Source organism: Amblyraja radiata, chromosome 17 (assembly GCF_010909765.2).
Source record: "Amblyraja radiata isolate CabotCenter1 chromosome 17, sAmbRad1.1.pri, whole genome shotgun sequence".
NCBI classification, from domain to species: domain Eukaryota; kingdom Metazoa; phylum Chordata; class Chondrichthyes; order Rajiformes; family Rajidae; genus Amblyraja; species Amblyraja radiata.
This window is the reverse complement of record NC_045972.1, coordinates 33021416-33043210: the sequence shown is the minus strand read 5'-3', so window position 1 is coordinate 33043210 and position 21795 is coordinate 33021416. Positions and strand designations below refer to the sequence as shown.

Here is a 21795-nt window from a genome sequence, read left to right as displayed (position 1 = left end):
GTGGAGATGAACAGGACACCCAAGACTGCATCATCGGTGTCTTTTACGGAACACTACGTCAGGGATGAGAATGGGTCAAAGCACAATTTTCCATCAAACAATTTCCTTTAAGTATCTGCATCATTTGAGGAGCCAGGCAATGAAGCTCATTCTGTGAGATTATGAGGATGTGTTTCTTTCACTGAAATCTGCTCTCTTTCAGTTTTTGATGAGAAGTAAGAATTCTAGTCACTTCCTCATGCATTTTACACCAATGCCTGAAGATGGGGAAAATAACCCAAATGTTTTTCCTAATTTACGCTCTGAAATAGGCCTTCGGTGATGTGGTAGCATTTCCACCTCTTGAGTCAGGTCAGGTTTCCAGGCAATCCAGGTTTGTGGAGCCCCGGGTCAGGCTCCAAGCTCTCAACTCCAGGTTACCATCAGTGGGGCATTCACCTTGAAGATGTGGATAGTCCCTGCTCTTTAGATGGTTTGGAAATTACCCCTAAAACAATCTAGCCTGATGGGGTTGATCACCCTATTAGTTAGCATTGAGGTGGGTGTAGTTAAGAGAAAATGTATTCACCTCACTCTCTGCCATTCTCTTATATCTGTCCAACATCACACCAGATACAAACATTTTTAAAGGAAGTTGTTTTAATGGAAAATCATGCTCTGAAACCTTATTACCTCTGGCTAAAGGTTCTGTAAAAGATACCAATGATGCCATCTTGGTTGTCCAGCTCTTCTTTGTCTTTTTCCTTGTAGCTTGATCAGCTTCTTAATCTCCGCCACTTCACATCATTCTCCAAACAGTGAATGGGAGGATACAACAATTTTTTGCAATTCAAGAAATTACCTGTTGACCTGTTTATGTTACCTGCCCCCAAACGCTAAGGTGTTGTGAGTCATTGAGCCTTGAAGCCTTTGATTCAGGCTTTTCTCATAACTGACATCATGTGCCCAAATACTAGATTGAGCCTTGAATGCGGCAGCTGTGTGATTTGCCATTCGTGAACCTATTGAAGGCAGTACATATCTTTGTTTCCTCTCTTCACAGGGAGATGGGGAGTGATCCGACAAGGTCTCAGCAGTCCCTGGATACCAGATGGTTGGAAATGGGGAGGAATCGTATCTCAACACTGTCCGGTTTGGATTGAGTTCTTCGTTGATTAGACAAAAACTCAAAATAGTGTTCTGGACTAAATGATAAACCTGCATGGAGAATGACGAAAAACAGAGCTACAATAGCTACCACAAACCGTTATTTAATTTGCTTCAAACCCAATAAAGTAATTCAGCAGTGGCACAATGACCACATTAGCTAAACATGTTGGGTCCAATTATGCTTCTAATTGATGTATCTCTCTCCTCTTAATTGACTCAAACGTTATCCATAATAACTTTGACTCCTGCAAAATTCATATCCTAGTTTCTTACCTTCAATTTGGAGATGGAAATTAGAGTTCACACCAACTATCAATCACCTATTTTACACTTATAGCCTCATGTATTTTATTCTCCCCACTCTTCCATTAACTCCTCTCACTCACTAGGAAGCAATTTACAGCAGCCAATTAAGCAAGTAACATGCAAGTCTTTTGAAAGAGGGGAAAAAGCATCCCAGTGGAAACCCAGGTAGTCACAAAGAGAATGTGTATGTAATGCCAGGATTGAACCCAGTTGGTTGGAGCTGTGAGGCAGTGCCATTACCAACTCCTCTACTGTGTCGCTCTAGGTAGTGAATTTGTTCTGGCTGCATTCCTACTGCCTCCACAAACAGGAAGGGGATGATGAGACTCTTACAACCTCTACTTAAGAGGTATCCAGCCAAGTGCTTGAATTGCCAAAGCATTGAAGGCTATGAAGGTGCTGAAAATGGGAATAAAATGCATTGCACAGTGCGGACATGGCAGGCCAAACAGCTTGTTTCTGTGTTATATTCCTTATGAAGTTCAATTGGAAGTTGACTTGAACCTCTCATGCGATAGGTGTTAAACCAACACAAAACTTGGGAGTAAACTGGGTTGATCACGGTGAATCTCTGACCCTAAGAAGAGTTGGGGTGTTGATCCCAAGTTGTGTCTGATCTTTGAGCTGGGAGGGATATCCAAATCCCTTTGCATTGAGACTCACGTTGTGTTGCAGTTCCAGAGGCTTTAATGGGCACTTCGTTTGTACCTCATCTGCGCACATTGTGAAAATTAATTATTCAGCTGTTGGGACATCTTTCAAATCTGTGTAATCAACAGCCTCAGTTGGGGACAGGAATTTGTTGCAGTTCATTCTTTCAAAATGTTCCTTGTATCTTCCCATGAACAGAATCTTCTCCCCCCCCCCCCCCCCCCCCCCCCCCCCCCCCCTCCCGATGAACAGGAAATGCCATTCCTATGAGCTACTCTCTCTCCTCTTCCTGTGTTAAATTGAAATTTTGCAGGGTCTCCGAAGTTGCCTCAGTAGTTCAAAAGTGGAATTAGCAAATCTTAAACCGGTCATTTGGCTCAAAGCACTATTGTATCTACTCAGCACAAGTTAAAGAACTGAGTCATGACCAAAGGAATTTTGTCAGATGATAATTTTTAACCCTTCAGAGAGGTGTCTGAGAGAGATCCTTCTGGTACTCTGTGAAATAGTGAACCATGAAAAAACATTAAACAAAGTCAGATTACAAAGGGGTTGAAATTCTTAATTCTATTGTGAAGTAAAAAGATATCAATATATTTTCTGCCAGGAAATCAGCCGGGTCAGTGGCCTTGACTCCTCTTTGAAACAGGTAGCAAACCAACACAGGCCCAAATAGACCAAAGAACAAAGATTGTCAACATTCCACACAAGTGCCCACTCCAGGAACCACTCTAGTATATTTCCATTAATGGCTCAACAGCTTGGCACTAGAGGCAGACCTGTTGCCTCATAGCATCACGGATCCGGGTTCAATCAGACCTAAATGCTGTCTGTGTGGATTTTAAATAATCTCCCTATGACCACATGGGTATCAGACGGGTGCTCCAGATTTCTCCAACATGCCAAAGATAGATGTGATTTGAGGGTTAATTGGCTGCTGTAAATTGCTCCTTGCATGTAGGTGAGAAGTAGAATCTAGGAGAAGTGGGACGAATGTAGGATTAGAATAAATGGGTGGTTGATGGTCGCCATGGCAGTGGGCTGAAAGGCCTATTTCTACGTATGTGGTGTTTTGGCTGTATGTCAGGAGAATGTGGGGGGGGGGGGGGGGGGGACTGGATTCCGACACAATGCCAACTTCAAGAGTTTTTCTGCAGACCTGATGGAATTGGTTCATGTAATGTACAGTAGGGAAGTCAGCTATTTGTTACCATATAAATGGAAACACATCTTCATTGTTGAATACGAGCATTTGCTACTTCAAGACTTGTGCATCTCAATGCCTTTCTGGATTTCTACTCCCCGTGTACTAGTACTCGCCCAAAACATTGCTGACAGTTTGTTGACTGGTTTCAAAATCCTCGCAACTCCAGTGACCAGAGTTCAATCCTGGCTGGATACTGGCAGTGTGCAGTTCCGGTTTCTCCCTTCCTACTTTTCACTGGCTTCTCTGCTGACACAATTTGACATTTAATCCAACTCTCACTGCCGCCACTTCCAACAACTCAGAGTGAAGGCCTCGGGCTTGTCTTCCAATAAATCAGGCTGACCTCCACTGACAGTTTGACCACATGAGCACCATGACTCATCCTTCTCGTGAGACATTATGCTCAAAGCTGAAAGCACAGATTATATGGGGGATTTGTCTTAAAGGCACACAGCCTTCTCAAAAAAATGCTCAGCAATGCTCAGCTTAGAAAATAAGCAAGTCTACAAAATGGCTGCTCGACTTAGAGTTTTTTGGCAATATACGCAAACAACATTGAATCTCCAACAATTACTATGCCCCCAAGCTATAAAATAATTTTTGAGATACTTATTCATATAGAAAATGATTAATTGATTCATCAGATTCTGGTATATACTGCTTTAGTTTTCTTCTCTCCAGGGCGCGGGCAGACGTTAGTCCAAGTCTTTGGGATTTGGGAAGAAATGAGAGAATCCAGAGGAAACCTACATGGTTGCCAGGCAAACTCCACACAGGCAGTATCCGAGGTCAGGATTGAATCCAGGTCACCAGTGTTCTGAGACAGCTGCTCGACTGGCTGTGCCACCGCTGTCCTTTTAACCATAGACCCCAATTGTTGACCTATCAGAGATCAGCAACCTCAACGAAACCTAGCATAAACAAGGGAGCCCGCCTAGATGCATGTTCAGCCCCACTGAACAACGAATGCAGAGAAATGTTTAGGAAGGAATTGCAGATGCTGGTTTATACTGAAGATCGACACAAAAAGCTGGAGTAACTCAGTGGGACAGGTAGCATCTCTGGATGGAAGGACTCCACAAATGCTGCCTGTCCTGCTGAGTTACTCCAGCTTTTTGTGTCCAATAAATACAGAGACTTGGGTTAACAGAAAATCCTAATATGTTTTTAGCTCGGTGCAGAAATATCACATTGAGATTTGACTGCTTAAAATCTTGACTGTAGTGTAGTGAGCAGAGGGAGAGGAATTGGCCAGTGTTTCTTTTGTTGACTGCAAACCACAACAACTGCTAGAAGATCTTCTTGTGGACATTACCGAAAGATTTAACTGTGATTCTTTCCCTTTTCAATAACAACAAATGTTTTCTTGAACAAGGAAGGGTAATCTGGTTCCATTGATCTGTGTTCTGACAAGAACTTATCTTTGGTGAAGGAGTTAAAGTGGAACAGTAAACAGAATGGAATAGTACTGTTCGAAGATTATTCAACTCTTCCACAAGATATTCAAAAGTGTACAATATTAATTTTAAAAGATAGAAAAATAATAAACAATATAAGAGATATAAATGTCAAGCAATGGCAACATAATGTAATAGTTGTATCTAGTTTATTTTTTATTAAGTTAATCAATGATATGCATTTGGTTGACGTCGATATCTGTTGTGAGAGAGTTGTTCAACTGGTTTGACTGCTGCCTGTGCCTTGGACTAAAATTGAAATCATCATGGGTTAGGAGTTTTCGGAAGCATTGTACATTCCGGCCATTCTTTGTTCCCTCACTCAGTGGGTTTATTGTGTGTAATTTGGTGAGTATAAAATGTTAGGGACAAGATGGGTACTTGTATGAGCCGTGTCGGCTGTGAAATCTGTGCCTGCAAATCTGTGCATCATATTTCATGAGAATGATGAGGCATAAATCCTCATGTGGTCAAAGATGAGTCCTCATGTGGTCAAACTGTTATATGGAGTGAGCACAGATCAACATGATTCACAAGAAGGCAGGGCTGAGACCACTAAGTTTCACAGTGAATTCTAGGTTAAATAGAAATCGGGCTCTTTGTTACTATTTTCATCACTTTTAACAGTGTTCCTATTATTCACATCCTTGGGCCCCAATATTGCAACATTCTGAGTCCATTCTTCCCTCTGCACAATCAAAGTCTACTCTTCAATCATCCCCAAGCCCAATTTCCACTCTTTCACCTCCCTCCATTCCATCACCTGGCAACTCTAACACTTCCTATGTTGGTAACAGCAATTGTCTATAATTCTCGCAGTTCCCCATACCAAAGATACTAGAGCCCCATACTGAGCGGATCAGGTCTCCACTGAGGTGGACAATGAATGAATTTGGAGGCCTGATTCCCACAGAGGAACCCAGCACTGTGAGTCTCCTCTATGTTGGAGAAATCAAGCACAGAGTGGTTGACCGTTTCACGGAGCTCTGCGTTCAGTCGGTGTGAGCGACCCTGAGTTTCCCATTCCTGCCACTACAATACCACATCCCAATCCCACTCTGACCTCTGTTTGTTGCCTCCTGCACAGCCACAGTGTCCGGGCAAGCTGTGGAGTATTTACAAAATGTTCTGCATTCTTTTATTTACAATTGGAACATTCACCACTCTGTTTTTTAAACCCCTCTTACTGATTATTGACTTTGCACCAATCATCTCTTCTCGCGGTAACATTTGGCTCATTGTTCATTACTCCTCCCATGGATTGTTCCTGTCTTTGTCTGTCAATCAGCGATTAGTAAGATATGTTCTCAGTTTCATAATGATTGGGTGGTGGTTCCAATGCCCCGGTCGATGGAGCCTTGGGAGTTCGAGTCTCGGACAGCGGAGAAACCGGAATCCCCTGTCACATTCCCTGAGAAACTGCTCAGAATGGCAATTGTTCATCGTACAACTGAAGCAGAAATGCGTTCTTTAGAGGGCAAGTTCAGACTTGAATTCAGGGACCTGAGAGTTGAAAGATGGTGCCAGAAAGTAACGATTCTTTGCATCCTGTCCCAGAAGAGGGTCGACTGTTATCCATGATAATCGTTCCACTCTTTTATTTGTGAATGATTGCACTCATGGTATGGTTTAACTGGGTAGCACACAAAACAACGCTTTTCCTATATCTGAGGCTCATGACAATAATAATAAACTAAACTATTTGCTGTTCAGGTCCCAGTTGCTCCCTCCCCCCCCACCCTGCACTGCACTGCAGACACCATATGTAAATTGAAAGACTGCCTTACAGGAATCTTCCAGCCCATATGCAAGCATGAATTATGGCCGTGTGGCATGTTAATTTTCCATCCCACTCCCATTCTTATGTTGGCCTTTTACAATGTTGCCACTGTTCCAGGGAAGCTCACTAGATGCTGAAGGAACAGTTCTCATTTTATTATATTGCACATTAAAAAACTCTGGATGCTCATTATTTAATCATCACAGACCATAGCCACATTTTTTCAGACAGCTCACAGTAGTTCTACTGCCCTCTTTGGCATCATCCTATTGGTTGCTCAATCATTGTTGCTGTAACCACAATAATTTATCATCCCTTTTGTTTGTTCTTTCTTTTCCCTGTCCTTGTTCTTCTTACATTTCATCTTCGTACAAGTTAGAAGCAGGATTAGGCCACTCAGCCCCTCAGGCCTGTTCTGCTATTCCTCAAGATCATGGCTGGTCTGATTATGACCTTGGTTTTCTATTCCTTTCTATTAATGGTAGGTTTTCTTCCCCTTGCTTCTTTAGCCCTTATAAAGGACTAGACTAAGTGGGACCAGTTGGGTCCCAGCATCACACGGGAGGGCTGGTCACCAACGCAATATTCCACCTCCACCAATTCCAATACTGCTCGCCAGTGGGGGGGGGGCTGTCTGTTGCGCTAGTATGGGTGTTGCGGGCTGAAGGTACTGGTTTCCAGAGGGCTAGTATAGACATTGTGGGCCGTATGGATGCTTGGGCAGGCATCCAACTGTTGTAACGATTTTAAAAGCCAAGCCAAGGCAAACAATTGGGCTGCAGACACCCGACAACCAAAATTCATCTTGTGAACACAAACCTGTCAAAAAGGCGAGGCAAACAATTGGGCCGCAGACACCCGACAACCAAAATTCATCTTGTGAACACAAACTTGTTAAAAAGGGCTGCAGCCACTTTACAGCCGCATCGAGGGGACTCACCGTGGAGTAGATGTGCGTTCAGTGTTATTCGCAGCTCAGAGAGCCGTGACCTTCTCGCTTCCTGGTCTGGCAGAGACTGAGAGAGGCACGACACTTCCTGGTTTTATAGTCCCTCCCCCTGCCGCCAGCGAGGGCAGCAGAGAGAATGGGGAATTTTGTAAAAACATTAATATCTCTCATTTTTCATCGACGGAACAAATCCTCCGCACTCATACGGCGGAGGGGGGCTCTGAGCGAGGTTGCCAAAAATGACGGCCGTAGGTGGCGGCGTTCTCTCGGAAATCGCAGCACAGTCGGCCAAAAGCGGTCAAGATCAGAGATTTAGTAATATAGATAGATTCCTGACCTGAAATGTTCAGTCTCTTTCTTGCCTCACAGATGTTTCCTGATGTGTTCAGTGTTTTCTGTTAAAATCCCCTACTACCCACTCCGTTTTTTAAAGACCTACAGTAGCGTTTCTCTCAGAATGTCCTTGAAATATTCCTCTAGTGGCCATTACATTCACCCAACAGGCCAAATGAAGTCTAGATCGTACACGATACATTCTGCAGTGAAATTTGAATCCACAACCTTCTTATTTTATGATGATAAAATAGTTAATAAAAGGGTGCTATATAAATAGAAAATGAGCAATATATACCACGTGAATGTTGCAGAAGTAACCAAAGTAGCCACTTCTTTATATAGTTCCTCCAATTCTTGGCATTGGGTTAAGCATTTATTCAGGGCAGTGTGTTCCATTTTAACCGATTTACTGTATGAATGCCATCCACTCATTTTATATCTCTATACAAACAGTGTAGCTCAGGAGTATGTGCATTGCTTATGGACACCAGAGCTATACATAAGAAGCAGTTGGAAGCATCAATTGCATAATCTGGATCCAATAAAAGTACAGAGTGCGTTAGAGTGGAGAGGGCAGGAAATAGAGAGCAAAGCTAAGAATTTAATCAGAGGAGAATTAAGCACAGGTAGGTATTTTACTAGATGTCATTACCTGCAGAGATCTGAATAAGCTTGAGGCAATAAGTGTGTAAAAGTTTGTCCAATGCTTTGGCACCTAGACTAAGTTGGTGTGTTTTATATTAAAATAGGTAACTTGTTAACAATGAATATTATCAACAATAAGTGATTTAAGTAACATCTTGAGTCAAAAGACCAGTTCCTGTGCTGTACTGTACCTTTCTACTGGTGGAGCAAGTTACACATTCATGTCCTTGAGGTACAGTGTGACAGATAAGAGAAAGAGGGGAATGTTTGGCCAGTTTGTTGCAGACCTTAGTAACACCTTACGATCAGAATAGGGTTTGTATGGCCAGTAGTACACAAAAGGGAAAACAAGAGGTTCAAAACGAGGATCCACAGAAACTGACCCTATCTGGCAGATGCATGTCACATGATATCTAGGAAGACGAAGAGAAAGACTGCGCGAAGGTTAGTTATAACGTTCTCCATGGCACCGTGCAACTGGAGGGAGAAGGAGAAGTCTGCGTTGGTAGTTCTATGGATTGCATAGGTCGAAAAATGGGTTGTGTTCTTTATATCTAGGATCAGAATTCCATTCTTGTATGTTTCCAGCCTGTTGCAGGATGTGGAAATCTCAAACCGTTGGTGAGGGAGTACTGAATCCACTCATGATGGTCCAACAGCATGGAAAAGAAAAAATAGTGACATTAAAGAGTGGAAAATTCCGAGAACCAAGTTAATTCCACCCCAGGGCTTAAAAGAAATGAAAGCTCTGAAGGCCATGCACGGAGAGATCTAGGGGTGCAAGCACATAGCTCCCTTAAAGTGGCAACAAAAATGGAAAGGATGGTAAAGAAGGCTTGCGTCATACCTTCATTTGTCATGGTATTGAGTATAAAAATCAGGAAGGCATGTTGCAGCTGTATAAAACATGTTCAAGCCACATTTGGAGTATTGCATGCAGTTCTGGTCACCATACCTTAGGAAGACGTTGGAGGCTTTCGAAAGGCTTCAGAAGATGTTGTTTGGATTAGAGAGTATTAGCTACAGTGTTTGGACAAACTTAGATTGTTTTGTCTGGAGCCTTGGAGACCGAGGGGAAACCTGATACAAGTATACAGGATATAAAATCATGAGAAGCATAGATAGACTGTCAGATACTCTTTCCCAGGATGGAAAGGCCGAATACTAGAGGCATAGCTTTGAAGTTAGATAGGGGAAATTTAAAGGAGATTTACAGGCAAGATTATTGCCCAGAGAGTGGCGGCTGCCAAGAAAGTGCTGTCAGGGGAAGTGAAAGTGGATACAATGGAAATGTTTAAGATGCATTTAGACAGACACACAAACAGGTAGGTAATGGAGGGATATAGAACATGTGCATGCAGATCTGTAGTTTAACATTGACATTATGGCCAATATGGGCCTTGTGGACCAAAGGGCCTGTTCCTGTGCTGTACAACTCTGAATACTGTTTTCCACATCAAAATCTTCCAAAGTTTGTTCATTTCAGGAACTTTAGGTTTGGAAATGCACTCCACTGTTAAGGGTAGTCAGGTCCACGGTAATTAGGCAGGAGTTGTTGCTGGTCAGGGTGGGGTGGCAAAGCTGAGGCAGATGGAATCTGTTGCATGTCAATCAGGAGGATCCTTGGATTGGTTGTCAGGGCGTGGGGCATGAGATTGGGGGTGGGGGTGGGGGGGCAGACAGTTGTGAGGTTGGGGTCTGAATGCCTTATTTAAACATACAAAATACAGGGGGAAGCTGGAAGAGGGGCAAGACAAGACAAAGTGAGACAGGTACTAGGTGGACACAGGGTGTTTGATGGATAGATGGTTGGGACAAAGGCCAGAGATTGAAGCCGAAAGTATGGAGTTGCAAATTGAGAAGCCAAAGGAAGAAATGTAGGAGGAGGGAGAGCTGAGAAATTGGTGCATCCAGGTGAGGCTCAGGGGAGGGTGTTGCAGAAAGAGGGGTGTGGGGGAGAAAGTGGAGGAGAGATAGAGGGAGTTGTTATACATTATGTTACCTAAAATTGGAGAATTCAATGTTCATACCATTGGGTTGTAAGCTATCCAAACATAATGTCTGGCCAGTTTGTGCACTGACTCGGTAGTGTCCACTGCAAATCTATCCCTGCGAAGGAGGACTGAGAAACATAGATCCCCGATGTGAAAGGTAACCACCTCATGTTTCCGAAGGAATGTCACATAAGTGTATCAAAGCGATTTCCATACCCAATAATATTTGTTTTAATTGTGTGCTCTTGCAAATGTCTGCAATTTTATTAGGTACAATCAACATTTAATCTTTGGGACCATGTCTGAGATCTTGTGAAACTAAAAAATGTGACGTCGCCTCTCGATCATTACAAATTTATTGAACAGGACACAGTACAGAAACTGGATCGGGATTAAAAAAATCAGTCTTTTTCATTTGTTTCCATATTACATTGAAAGATGACAGTGAATTTCCAGAGTACATAAAAATCTGTTCCAAAAAACACATTTAAGCACTTATTTTCCTGTCCAGCTGTCAGGAAGTACCTCCCAAGAGAGCAGGATTTCACCTGCTGTGTGAACCTTAGGTCACCAACACTCAGGGTTTCTTTGTTTCTCTGAACCATGCGTTACCAACCATCAATGTTTAACCCTCTATATAAACCCTGGGTCACCAACATCAGCTGGACAAATCTCTGGGGGTTTCATTACAAGTTTATTCATCTACAATTGTCCCCCACCCTGTATAAACAGCTTTTATGTCCCCAAATCTCAAAACCTCATTAACCCAATAAATAAGTTATTGCAAAAAATGAAAACCCGCCCTCCTTTTATGATTATGATCTTTTTCACAAAGAATCTCACGCCAGTTCCTATTAGCCGCTGATCCCAGTCTTTAAAGATTTAATTTTACCCTAAGAGGTGCAGGGATCATTAGCAATAAACAACGTCCATTTTGTGCAGGGTTAGTGTTGCAGCTGTGGAAATGGGTGGATGCCTTGAGAATGTCCAACTGATACCACTGGTCAATGTGGTAGCTTACTGCTGAACGGTCAGTGAGGATCCTGCCAGCAGCAAAGCCAGAAGTCATGGGAAGGGGTGCCCAAACCTGAACTGAACCTGCCAGCGAATGTTTTGGGAAAAGGGGGAAGGTAGGCAACGCAAACTCCATCCATGATTATTTGGAAGAAAATCCCAAGAAATATGGAACAGTTGGTGGGAATCTATGCCTGAATACCCCTCAAGACTCATGGTAACCCACCCCAAAGATCTAGCATTATCACATCTAGTGAAAGGGAGATAATATTACCATGCTGCTGAGCACAGCTGCAATTGGAGCTGTCACCCATCCAGCTCTTGACTTCTCAGGGCATCCAGAAATATTTAACTGAAACCAAACCACCAGAGATCCCAACTTGGAACAGTGGATCATATCTTAACACACAAAAATAACTGTGGATAATGATACAGTGATCTTCAGTACAAGGATCCCAATGTGGGCAGTTCCTTTTCATCAGCAGAAATCAGGTCTTAAACCTGATCTAGTTCAAGTACTGCCAAACATCACAGTTAGAAAAGGATACTCGCTGAGGGAGGCCAATCGACCTATCACTTAGGCACTGCTCTTAGAGTCACATTCCCCTGTTCTTTCTTTACAACATTATTAATTTCCCCTTTAAGCATTGTTACATTTTCAATCAAAATTCATTATTCATTCTTTTGTCTTTTGCTCCTATATCCAAAGCACAACAGTCTACTGAGTTTATTTCATAATCCAAATCCTGGCACTTTCTCCAATGTTCTTCAGTCGATATCCTCTGTATCCACCTGAACTGTCTCTGTGACTAACCATGATTGTATATTGTATCAAACACCTTCATCAAACTACATTGATCTCTCTGCTCTAAGAAGAAAAATCTCACAAGGCATCTAAAGATCCTACTTTATCTTTTTCAAATAACTCCCACCCCCCCCCCCCCTCCCTACCCTTTCCTATACATCTTTACTAAATGGTACTAAATTTACTAAATCCAGAACTGAACAGTTATATAATGTTTTAACATACTTTTCCATTGACAATGCATTAAATCCTATTCTAGACCAACCACCCTAACTTGCCTGCACCCTTTGAAGGTGTGTGTGCAGCCAGTCTGCTCCTGTACCACTTTTAACATGTTCCCATTTAATTAATGTCGCCACTCTTTTGACTTTGTAACACAACCTATCACATCACACTTCTCTGTGTTAATTCCCGTCTGCTGATTTCACAGCTAATGTGCTCTTAAAGTTCACGACTGTATTTCCGAGTTTCATATTATTGTCAAGTTTAGGAATTCATCTACCTGCATCGTATGTGCAGCTCACTATTACAAATCACAAACCACCAACCCAGTTAATTTGACAGGATTTCCAAATAGTACACAGCTATCACAATTGTCCACACCTCATTGGACAATTTGCACCTCAATCTGCCATCTCCTCTTTCCTAGATTTTCTCTTTCTCCATCCTGTTAAAATTTCACCATTGCCTTTTCCATTTCATCAATACCTATCTTTTGCTACATTGCCTGTCCATCACCATTTCTACTTGCCTGGTTCCATTATTCAATTTCCCATCTAATCACATCTTCCAAACACCACAGACCTCTCTTCCTGTCCAACTCCCAACCTTCTTCTCCCTGACACTATATTTTCTAAAGAGCTATTCATCTTTATCATCATCTAGTTCAAATGGAAATCCATTAGCCAAAATGTTAACTATCTTCACCATTGCTCCCTCACCTCCTAGATGATTTTCCATATATTTTTTTGGTTTCATTTTTTATTTGCATTTAAGCCTTTGCATGCTTTCAAAACATAAACAGCGGAATTGATTTAAAGGTGTGATGCGACTCTGGAAGAAATGGAGAGCTCAACCAGATTCATCCCTCTGCCCGAGCCGAGGACAGCCTTGCATGAGTTAAACAGTCTTAATCGCAGATACAGTATACTGCACATAATCAATGTTGATGCAAGTGTGTCTGTGGGGTTTTTATCCATAATTATTTTCTTTTGTTCTCCCTCTCCAGCAAGTAGTTAAAATAATTTTCTTTAAAAAGCAGCACCATTGCCAACAATAAATACATTTAAATAGGAAAAACATGGCACATGGGACAGAAGTTAGGAGGTGAAGCTCCAGCTCCAGGCTTTGGCTTCAGTGGTTACAAATGCCCATTTTTTTTTTCATACTAATCCCCAAGGATGCTCAGATGCATCACAACAAAAAAAAGCTAAGGCCTCTGTGCCTTTGTGGTGTGTTTATGTACTTGTGTAGAAATATATTATATGCATATATATATACACACACACATATATATATATATATATATATATGAGCAGGTATGTATAATATGAGCAGATATGTGTAGAAATGTGTTCCTGTTTGTGTGTGTGAGCAGATGTACTATGTATGTGTCTATGTATGTACAGTATATGTGTGTGGGTATGTGTGCGCATGTACCCGCACGCTGCAGTGAAATAGTGCATTTCAAAACAAAACAGGAGACACTCTCCTCCACCCGCTGCTGGCAGAGTCTACTGAGGGATTAGCTTGAGCAGCTCCTCGTCCGTTAGACCGTTGACGGCTGTGATGTGGTGCAGCTGCTCCAGGTAGCGGCCCTGGTCTCGCATGAAGTGCGGGATCCGCGTGCGTTGCAGGGTAGCGGATTTCTTCAGATGCTCCACATCCTCGAATGAAACCTGGGATATGGTGGAAAGGGGGAGATACATATTATTGATCCTCCAGAGAGACACAAAGATAGCAAGAGAAAGATGTTCCTGAATTGCATTGCCATTAATCCAGGAAATAATCCCAACAGAAACATTGCTCATTAAAATTTGAAACTCTTATCAGATGCAAAGTTGTTGTGTACAACTTTCTGAGTGGTGGGAAAGATTGTCAATCCCAACGACACCCGAGGGACATTCGTGCGACGTGAAAATCCCAAAGTTCCCAGCAGGTCCTCGGAGATCACCAGCCTTCAGCAGTTTCCCAGTAATCGTACATTTAAACCACACCTGCCAATGGCTCTGTGACTCAGTTCAATGAAGATGAGCTGTTGTGAGGGGTTTTCTGATGCATTCATTGAGATAACACATATATTAATTGTTAACAAGTATATTGAAACGTATTTGATTGTTTTTCTGTGCATTTTAACTTAAAATCTTTTAAGACAATTAATGTAATAAAATTATTCATATTTTCATGCCATGGTTAATTTGGACTCATTTTTGAATATATTTAAATGTTTTTTATATGTCAGAGATTTTTCAGACTCTTGACAAATGGTAAGCCTAAGCGCAGGGCTCGATTTGCATGAAAAAGTATTTTGGGAGGCCAGTCTTGGGAACTTACACGAAGCAAGGACGGCAGGGAGCGGGACTATTGTATAGTGCTGTGGCTGTACAGAGTTAGGTCCAGGGGATTGGAAGAGAGACAGACTGAATGGTAATAGAGAAAATTTAAGATCTTGGGCCCAGTCAACTGAATAGGCAAAAGAAGTAAAACAAAAATAGAAGGCATTGACAAATAAAATGGTTACAAGACACAATCATACTCAGTTAAATGAGAATTGAACCCAATTGTTAAGTAAAGGCCCAGTATTTAATTATTGTATCATATCCTGAATGCAGCAGGCTCCAGAACAAGTGGTACAAGGTGAATGGTCCCCCTTAGAGATTCAGAGGCAGCATAGAATGGGTGTTAGATGGTATCACTCAGCTGAAGGAGCAGCTGATCACTGTAGTGGGGCAGAGTTTGTTCACCGCTCGACCCGAGATGGTGATGTCTTTTCAGTCATGCGCCAGAAGAGGAGCGATGGCATTCTCTCCCAGCGGAGATCGTAAGCGGGAATCATTCAGTTCCTTGAATGGAATTAAATTGAGTACGTTGTCACATGTGACAAGACAGAGTGAAATTCTTTGCTTGTATATCCAATTTGACATTCTGCTCCACAGGCCAGATGGAGAAAGAAAGCTGTCTTATGTCTGCACTCCATTCTGCAACGTGGCAATTGCAAAGGGCAGCAAGCTTTAAGTGAATGTAGGGACAGAAGGCAGGGCATCAATCTAACCTTGCAGCAGGCCAAAATAAAATAGGCAGCTATACTTTGCAAGAGCCCTGCATTCAAATGCAGAGGCATCATGCTTATTATTATTATATTCAGCTAATTGTAAGTCATGTTCAAAACTCCAACCGGATGACTTTCAACTTTATATCTCTCATATCGGGAAACATCTGCCTATATATTACCACCAATGACAGTGACTGTAATAATAAAACTTGCAATGAATGACACGTTGTTTTATGAAGTGAAGAGGGGAGCAGGATGCAAGGCCTAAGTGAGCGTAAATAATAATGGAGAGTAAATACTTTTATTCCAAGAAGTAATGGACCAATATTTCAGCTGCAATATTGCTCAAAGTTTAACAAGACATTGGAAAGACGCAGGTGACCCGCTGACCCCTACCATGAGTCTACTCTGCTGTACTGTACACCATTGTTGCATGTTGAGTTATTCTTTGGCATGTGTTACAAAGCTCCCCCTGCCACCCCCACCAATGGCGAATTGTAAGGCTCATACGACAAGTAGCTGAGTGAGAAAAACCCTGCAGCAGGGTAGATAAGGTTACCTTCCCCAGTGCCGCCAGCATCTTGAAATCAATGGTTTTCCGGTATCGAAGCAGCATCAACACACCGTCTAGATATACCTGGTCCTTACTGAAACAGCCTGCAAACAACAGAGACCCAAGATGTGAGTGAGGCATAGCTTTCCTATGTCAATTTAACATTGAGTCTTTAGGAAATTACAGTTATGGGCTAACTGGGATATGTGTAACAGATGCACCATGACCTAGACGTGCACTTACATAGCTTTCTGAGAATTATGCAATTGGACAGTGATTTTTTTGTTGGAGGAGAAACATAATTTTCTGGTCATACGATTTCACTTGGACATTGGACCGGGCTCTTTCTGTTGATAGCAATGTACTTTTCCACAGCAGCACTGCATGGAATTACTTGATTTTCTGGGTGGAGATTTGCAGGAGGAGACTTAGACCATGTTATCCCAGGAATGCTGTCACGCTGACTGCTCCTGTGACAACAGAGTCTCTACACTATGGGGCCGAACTACACCAGCAAGGTAAAACAAAATGTTTTCTATGCCCCTGGTCTTAGATAGGGAGACCTCTGTAAAAAAATCCAGATACACTCAGCTGATTACTTGATTATTGAATGTGATATCTCTACTCTTGTACTTAAATCCTTTTACAAAATGGTCAACTCACGTCATTTTCCAGATGTTTGCTGAATCTGTTTATTAACTTTCAGTGATTCATGAACAAAAATAGAGGCCTTTCAATTTCCGACACCTTTCAATTTCACGCAAGTTAAACATATTCTGCTTTTCTACCTTTCTAACAATATTGATGCTTTACTATTTTAGTCAATATCCCAGGCTTCATATCCTCGTCTATTCAGAGCCTGTCTATATCCCCCGACGCTCCTCTTCAGAGTCAATTCTGCTACCCAACTTTGTATCATCAGCAAAAATTGATATTTTATAAATCTCTTCATAAATTAGAGGTGCAGATTTAGGCCATTTGGCCATCAAGTCTACCCCACTATTCAATCATGGCTGATCTACCCCCTCTCAACCCCATTCTCCAGCCTTCTCTCCGTAACTCCTGACACACGTACTAATTAAGAAAATCTGTCAATCTCCGCCTTAAAAATATTCATTGACATGGCCTCCACAGCCTTCTGTGGCAATTAATCCCACGGATTCACCACCCAAATTCCTCCACATCTCCTCTCTGAAGGTGCTCCTTTTATTTTGAGGCTATGCCCTCTGGTCCGAGGCCCTCCCACCAGTACTCACATCCTGCTAGCTCAGTGACTCGTTTTTTTCCCATACTTTGAATTCTGTTCTTTCATTGCATGCATGAGCTCTAATCTTGTATAATAATCTCTTCACTGGCGCCTTATTGAAGACCTGAAAATCCAAATGTATCACTTGAATTGGTTTGCCCTACCAGTTACAACGTTGATAAGCTTGTGACAGCTTTGTCAAGCTCTCTATTAGTGCGGTAAAGACAGCTGTAATCAAGCTGGGACATGCTGGTTATGGTAAAAGAGATAGTGCTTCGGACAGTAATAGCACTGTTACACATTACTTGGGCATCTCCATATAGAGAAATATCAATTAGTGACTTTGCAATAAGCATAAACCTTCCTTAAAACACAAAAAATAGTGACAGCTACATTATAGCAAGAAACTGGCTTTAGAGACATCAATGTATGTGACCTGGTAGTGCAGTATCTGTTTGCCCTCTCTTGGCTCGCACGCAGTACTCCCATCGAGTGTTCGGGTCCTCGACAAACTTAGCAATGTCTTGAAAAAGTTGGCAGAAAGGCATCCAACTGGCCTGGAACACAGTGTAGTAGAGCAGAGCTGCTCGCCACAGGAATGGGTACTTGCGGTATAGCACGCTGTTTAAGCTGGCCAGGCCCTCTTCTGTTGGGTTAGCCGGCTTCAGGCTGTACAGCTTCCTGCCCACTGCACTGTGCCAGGGCTGATGGCTGTTATTGACACCCCGAATGTAGTGCGTTCCTGATACAAATACATATTTTGTATAAACAAATGGAGAGAGAAAGCTTCACCACATCATAAGGACAGCTCTGTCACCAGTATCATCATAGGGAGAAAGGTCAACGCAATTTCGGCCAAAACAAGCAGAATTTTACCAAAAGCTTGGCAATAAATAATCGCACCCTCTCCAGCACGGGTAACCTCTGGGAACCCAGGAACTGCTTGTGATGAAGAGTGAGATTTAAAGGGACAGCCACCTCCCATCCCGCCTTAAAGAAGCAGGAGGAAAAATGTTTGTGATTGCAAAGTGATAATATAGTTTGACATATTTCGCACGGAAACCAAAAATTGTAACAATTGACTTCAAATAAGGAAAGGTTTGTCATGAAGATTTTAACATGTACTGTGTGGCTCTCAGTGAGATCTGGAGGACAGGGATTGTAACCCCATGAAAATTCTAACAATGGAATGTTAAGGTGCATTGTTGGGATGACGGTGCAGGGAATTATGCCGTCCAAATCAGGCAGTGGCTAGGTTTGACCCCTGGTTGACCCAAAATTCAGATGCGAGGTGAACTGTGAGGCAAATACTAACAGACTTCAAAGAAAGTATAGACAGGGTGGTGGAACAGGCACATAGATGACAGAAAGTTAACGCTAAGTTATGCGAAGTGTTACATTTTGATACGAAGAGTGTGAAAAGGCAACAAACTAATTATTTTTAACGCATATTAAAGGGGTTCTAAATTCTGAAAGGGGTACAAGAACAGGAAGGTTTAGGGTTTTGGGATGTGCATTGTCCATTGTACAGTATGTATAAGGCAAGTTGAAAAGCTGGGTTTGTTCTCCTTGGAAAGGAAAAGGCCCAGAGATGATCTGATATACCGACAGAGATGATGGAAAGAGGAAATGTTCCCACTCGTGGAAAGGTCGGAAAATTAGACTGACTGCAAACGAACAAAAGGGTCACAAGGAAAAAAACGATTTTTTGCATAGAAAGTGGTCAGGGTCTCAAATGTACTGCTGGAGGAGTCGTACAGGCAGATTAGTTGTGGTTTCGGAAAGGGAGCAGGATGAGTGTCTTAGAGAGAAGAATTTTGAGCTGTGGGGAGGACGTGGAGGAAGGGACTTCCTGAAATGCGGTTATATAGAGCCAGTATGTTGGGCCAAATAGCCTCTTTCAGTGCTATAGTTATTGTAAAATTCTGTGCCTGCATGAACTGGGCTAACACTTGTGCCTTAATGCCCCTGTCCTACTTCGGAAACCTGAACGGAAACCTCTGGAGACTTTGCACCCCACCCAAGGTTTCCGTGCGGTTCCCGGAGGTTCCCGGAGGTTTTTGTCAGTCTCCCTACCTGCATCCACTACCTGCAACCTCCGGCAACCACCTGCAAACTCCGGGAACCGCACGGAAACCTTGGGTGGGGCGCAAAGTCTCCAGAGGTTACCGTTCAGGTTTCCTAAGTGGGACAGGGGCATTAGGCACAACAGCAGCCAAGGTTCTTGCTCCTTTACCCATTCCAGTGACCCCATTACAGATGTCTACATGAAACGGGTCCAGCACTGGCTCAGGGTCAATCACAATAACCACTGTGGCTCAATTACATTGTCACAATAACAAACAACAGAAGGTACCCATAGGAACTAGAGTAAAAGACATCAGGAGAACACAGAAGAAAATTGCGGGGAGAGGACAAAAGATGACAAAGCACAGAACGTCCTTCGATCCTACCCGATTAGTTTTGGACACGGACCTATTTCATGCCGCAGCATTCCCTCCAGCCAGTGCTGACGAGCCCCCGCCAGGTTAATGGTGAGCGTGGGCCGACAGTTCTCCACCATCATCACCGCCTGAGACAGCAGGTCATCACTCAGCCGCACCACCACCTGCAGAGGGAGAGGACATGGTAAACTCAGATGGACAGGCACTGTTCATGGATATCAGGTAAACCCATCAGGCCTTGCCTTGTGTCTTCCAACCTATATAACCAATATAAACCAGCATCTGCAGTTCCTTCCAATACATATGAAGTGCCAGTTGCAGAAGCGTGCCAGTTAGTGAAATGCCGGATTACTAGTTTTCACTGTGTTTGTGCGGAGTGCTGAATCCTTCGAGGAGAGGTTGTTGGTGTTGAAAATGGGAAAGTGCAGACAGAAGGGAGAGCAGTCCTGTTCTGTTGGAGCTCTCCTAATAACAAATAGGCAGGGACCATCAGCACCAACTCAGAGAGCTTTGTGATAGCATTAACTTCTGGAGATAAAAAGAAAATAAATAATGGAAACACTCAACAGGTCAGGCGACATCTGTGAAAAAGAAAACAGAGTTATGGTTTCAGGTCAAATACACTTCATCTGAGATCTGAGATCTAATGAGTATTTCCAGCCATTTTTGACTATTTTTATTTCAAATTTCCAGCATCTGCTTTAAAAAAAAATGTCAGTAAACATTTGGATGATTCTGCGGCCATGATTTCAGAGACTGCAATGTTCCTAGGCACAAATGTAACATTAAAGGATTTTCGATTCATAGTTATGTACAGCATAGCAATGGTTCTATCTAACAGGTGAAGGAACACACAGCTATGGTGAATAGTAACGCCCCCCAATGTCACTTTCTGCTAGTGGAGACAAAGATCTTCAATGTCCCCGAGGTTGGGACACACTCAAAAATGAATACAAATCAAATACACAATTCAAAGAACTTACATCAGTAATTTAGAAAAAATGAAATAAATCACTTGAAATGGTTTAAAGCTTAGTTAAATAATTAAATATCACAACACAAACTTCCCCTATATTGAAATCCTTCAGACCCCAGTCTGAAGAGGGGTTCCAACCTGAAATATCATCTATTGAGTTACACCAATTTGGTGTCTATCTTTAGTATAAACCAGCATCTGCAGTTCCTTCCTACAAATCTTACATTATCCTTACCTCGCTACCTCATAGCTTAAAATCTCTGTTCAAGTGAATGGTTTTGTGAGTCCTAGCCAGCCCTAATCCACTGGGGATCCACAAGCAGATTCCCAGAAGAGTTGTGATTCCCAGCAGCCCTGTGCTCCACAGCTGAGCTCCATGTGTTGCCTTCTAGGGGCTCTGCAGCGCTGCACAGACAGGCCATTACTAGTAAAGTCTCTGCCAGCAAGCTTTCAGCAACTTCTAACCCAGCCTCAAGCCTCCCTGGCGGGGGGGGGGGGGTCACGTGACCACCAGCAGCTCTTTCCGCTGATATTATTTATCGTATAACGTCACTACACAAAAATGACACTTCTGAGATGATCTAACCAAGGTAGAATTGCAAATATCTCATCCTGTCAGATTTACGACAAGTGCTTCCACAATAATTTTTTCCTTGTGCAGTGTGCAGTCTTTTGTATCCAAAAAAAAATTAGCTTTGCATTTTCATAAATTTCTGCTTCTCAAAAATATGCTGGGAGCAGGTTTTCTGTTCCCCTGGCTCCAAACTTTAACTTGCTTCCATTTCTTCTATCTACTCCTCTCCACCGTCCTTCCCACACTGCTGCTGCTGTGTTTCTGCAGCATTTTGTGTCTTTCTTCATTGCAAACAATTCCCATCTCATTTTGTTTAAGAAGATGCTGGAAAATCGAAGGTACACAAAAAATGCTGGAGAAACTCAGTGGGTGCAGCAGCATCTATGGAGCGAAGGAAATAGGCAACGTTTCGGGACGAAACGTTGCCTATTTCCTTCG

General features: G+C 42.6%; 2 protein-coding genes across 3 annotated transcripts in view; one reads left to right on the top strand and one right to left on the bottom strand.

Annotated features, from left to right (window-relative positions):
• LOC116982695 (endonuclease/exonuclease/phosphatase family domain-containing protein 1-like) overlaps positions 1-4897 on the top strand; it is a 42235-nt gene extending 37338 nt beyond the window's left edge. The window contains exon 8 of the mRNA XM_033036060.1: positions 1043-4897. Within this exon, the coding sequence (XP_032891951.1) occupies positions 1043-1158 (116 nt within the window). The 3' untranslated portion in view covers positions 1159-4897. The remainder of the gene's footprint in view (positions 1-1042) is intronic.
• A 5915-nt stretch (positions 4898-10812) lies between these two features.
• Positions 10813-21795, bottom strand: part of kiaa0895l (KIAA0895 like) — a 34001-nt gene continuing 23018 nt past the window's right edge. The window contains exons 4-8 of one of the 2 annotated variants that reach the window (XR_004414517.1): positions 19839-19971; positions 17800-18105; positions 16124-16221; positions 11077-14191; positions 10813-11035 (exon numbers count right to left, since the gene is read on the bottom strand). Coding sequence is in view for 1 of the 2 variants with exons in the window: in XM_033036059.1 (XP_032891950.1) it covers positions 14027-14191; positions 16124-16221; positions 17800-18105; positions 19839-19971 (702 nt within the window). In the remaining variant the exon portion in view is untranslated. Of the gene's footprint in view, positions 14192-16123; positions 16222-17799; positions 18106-19838; positions 19972-21795 lie in introns of both variants that reach the window. The other variant, XM_033036059.1, reaches the window with a different exon arrangement.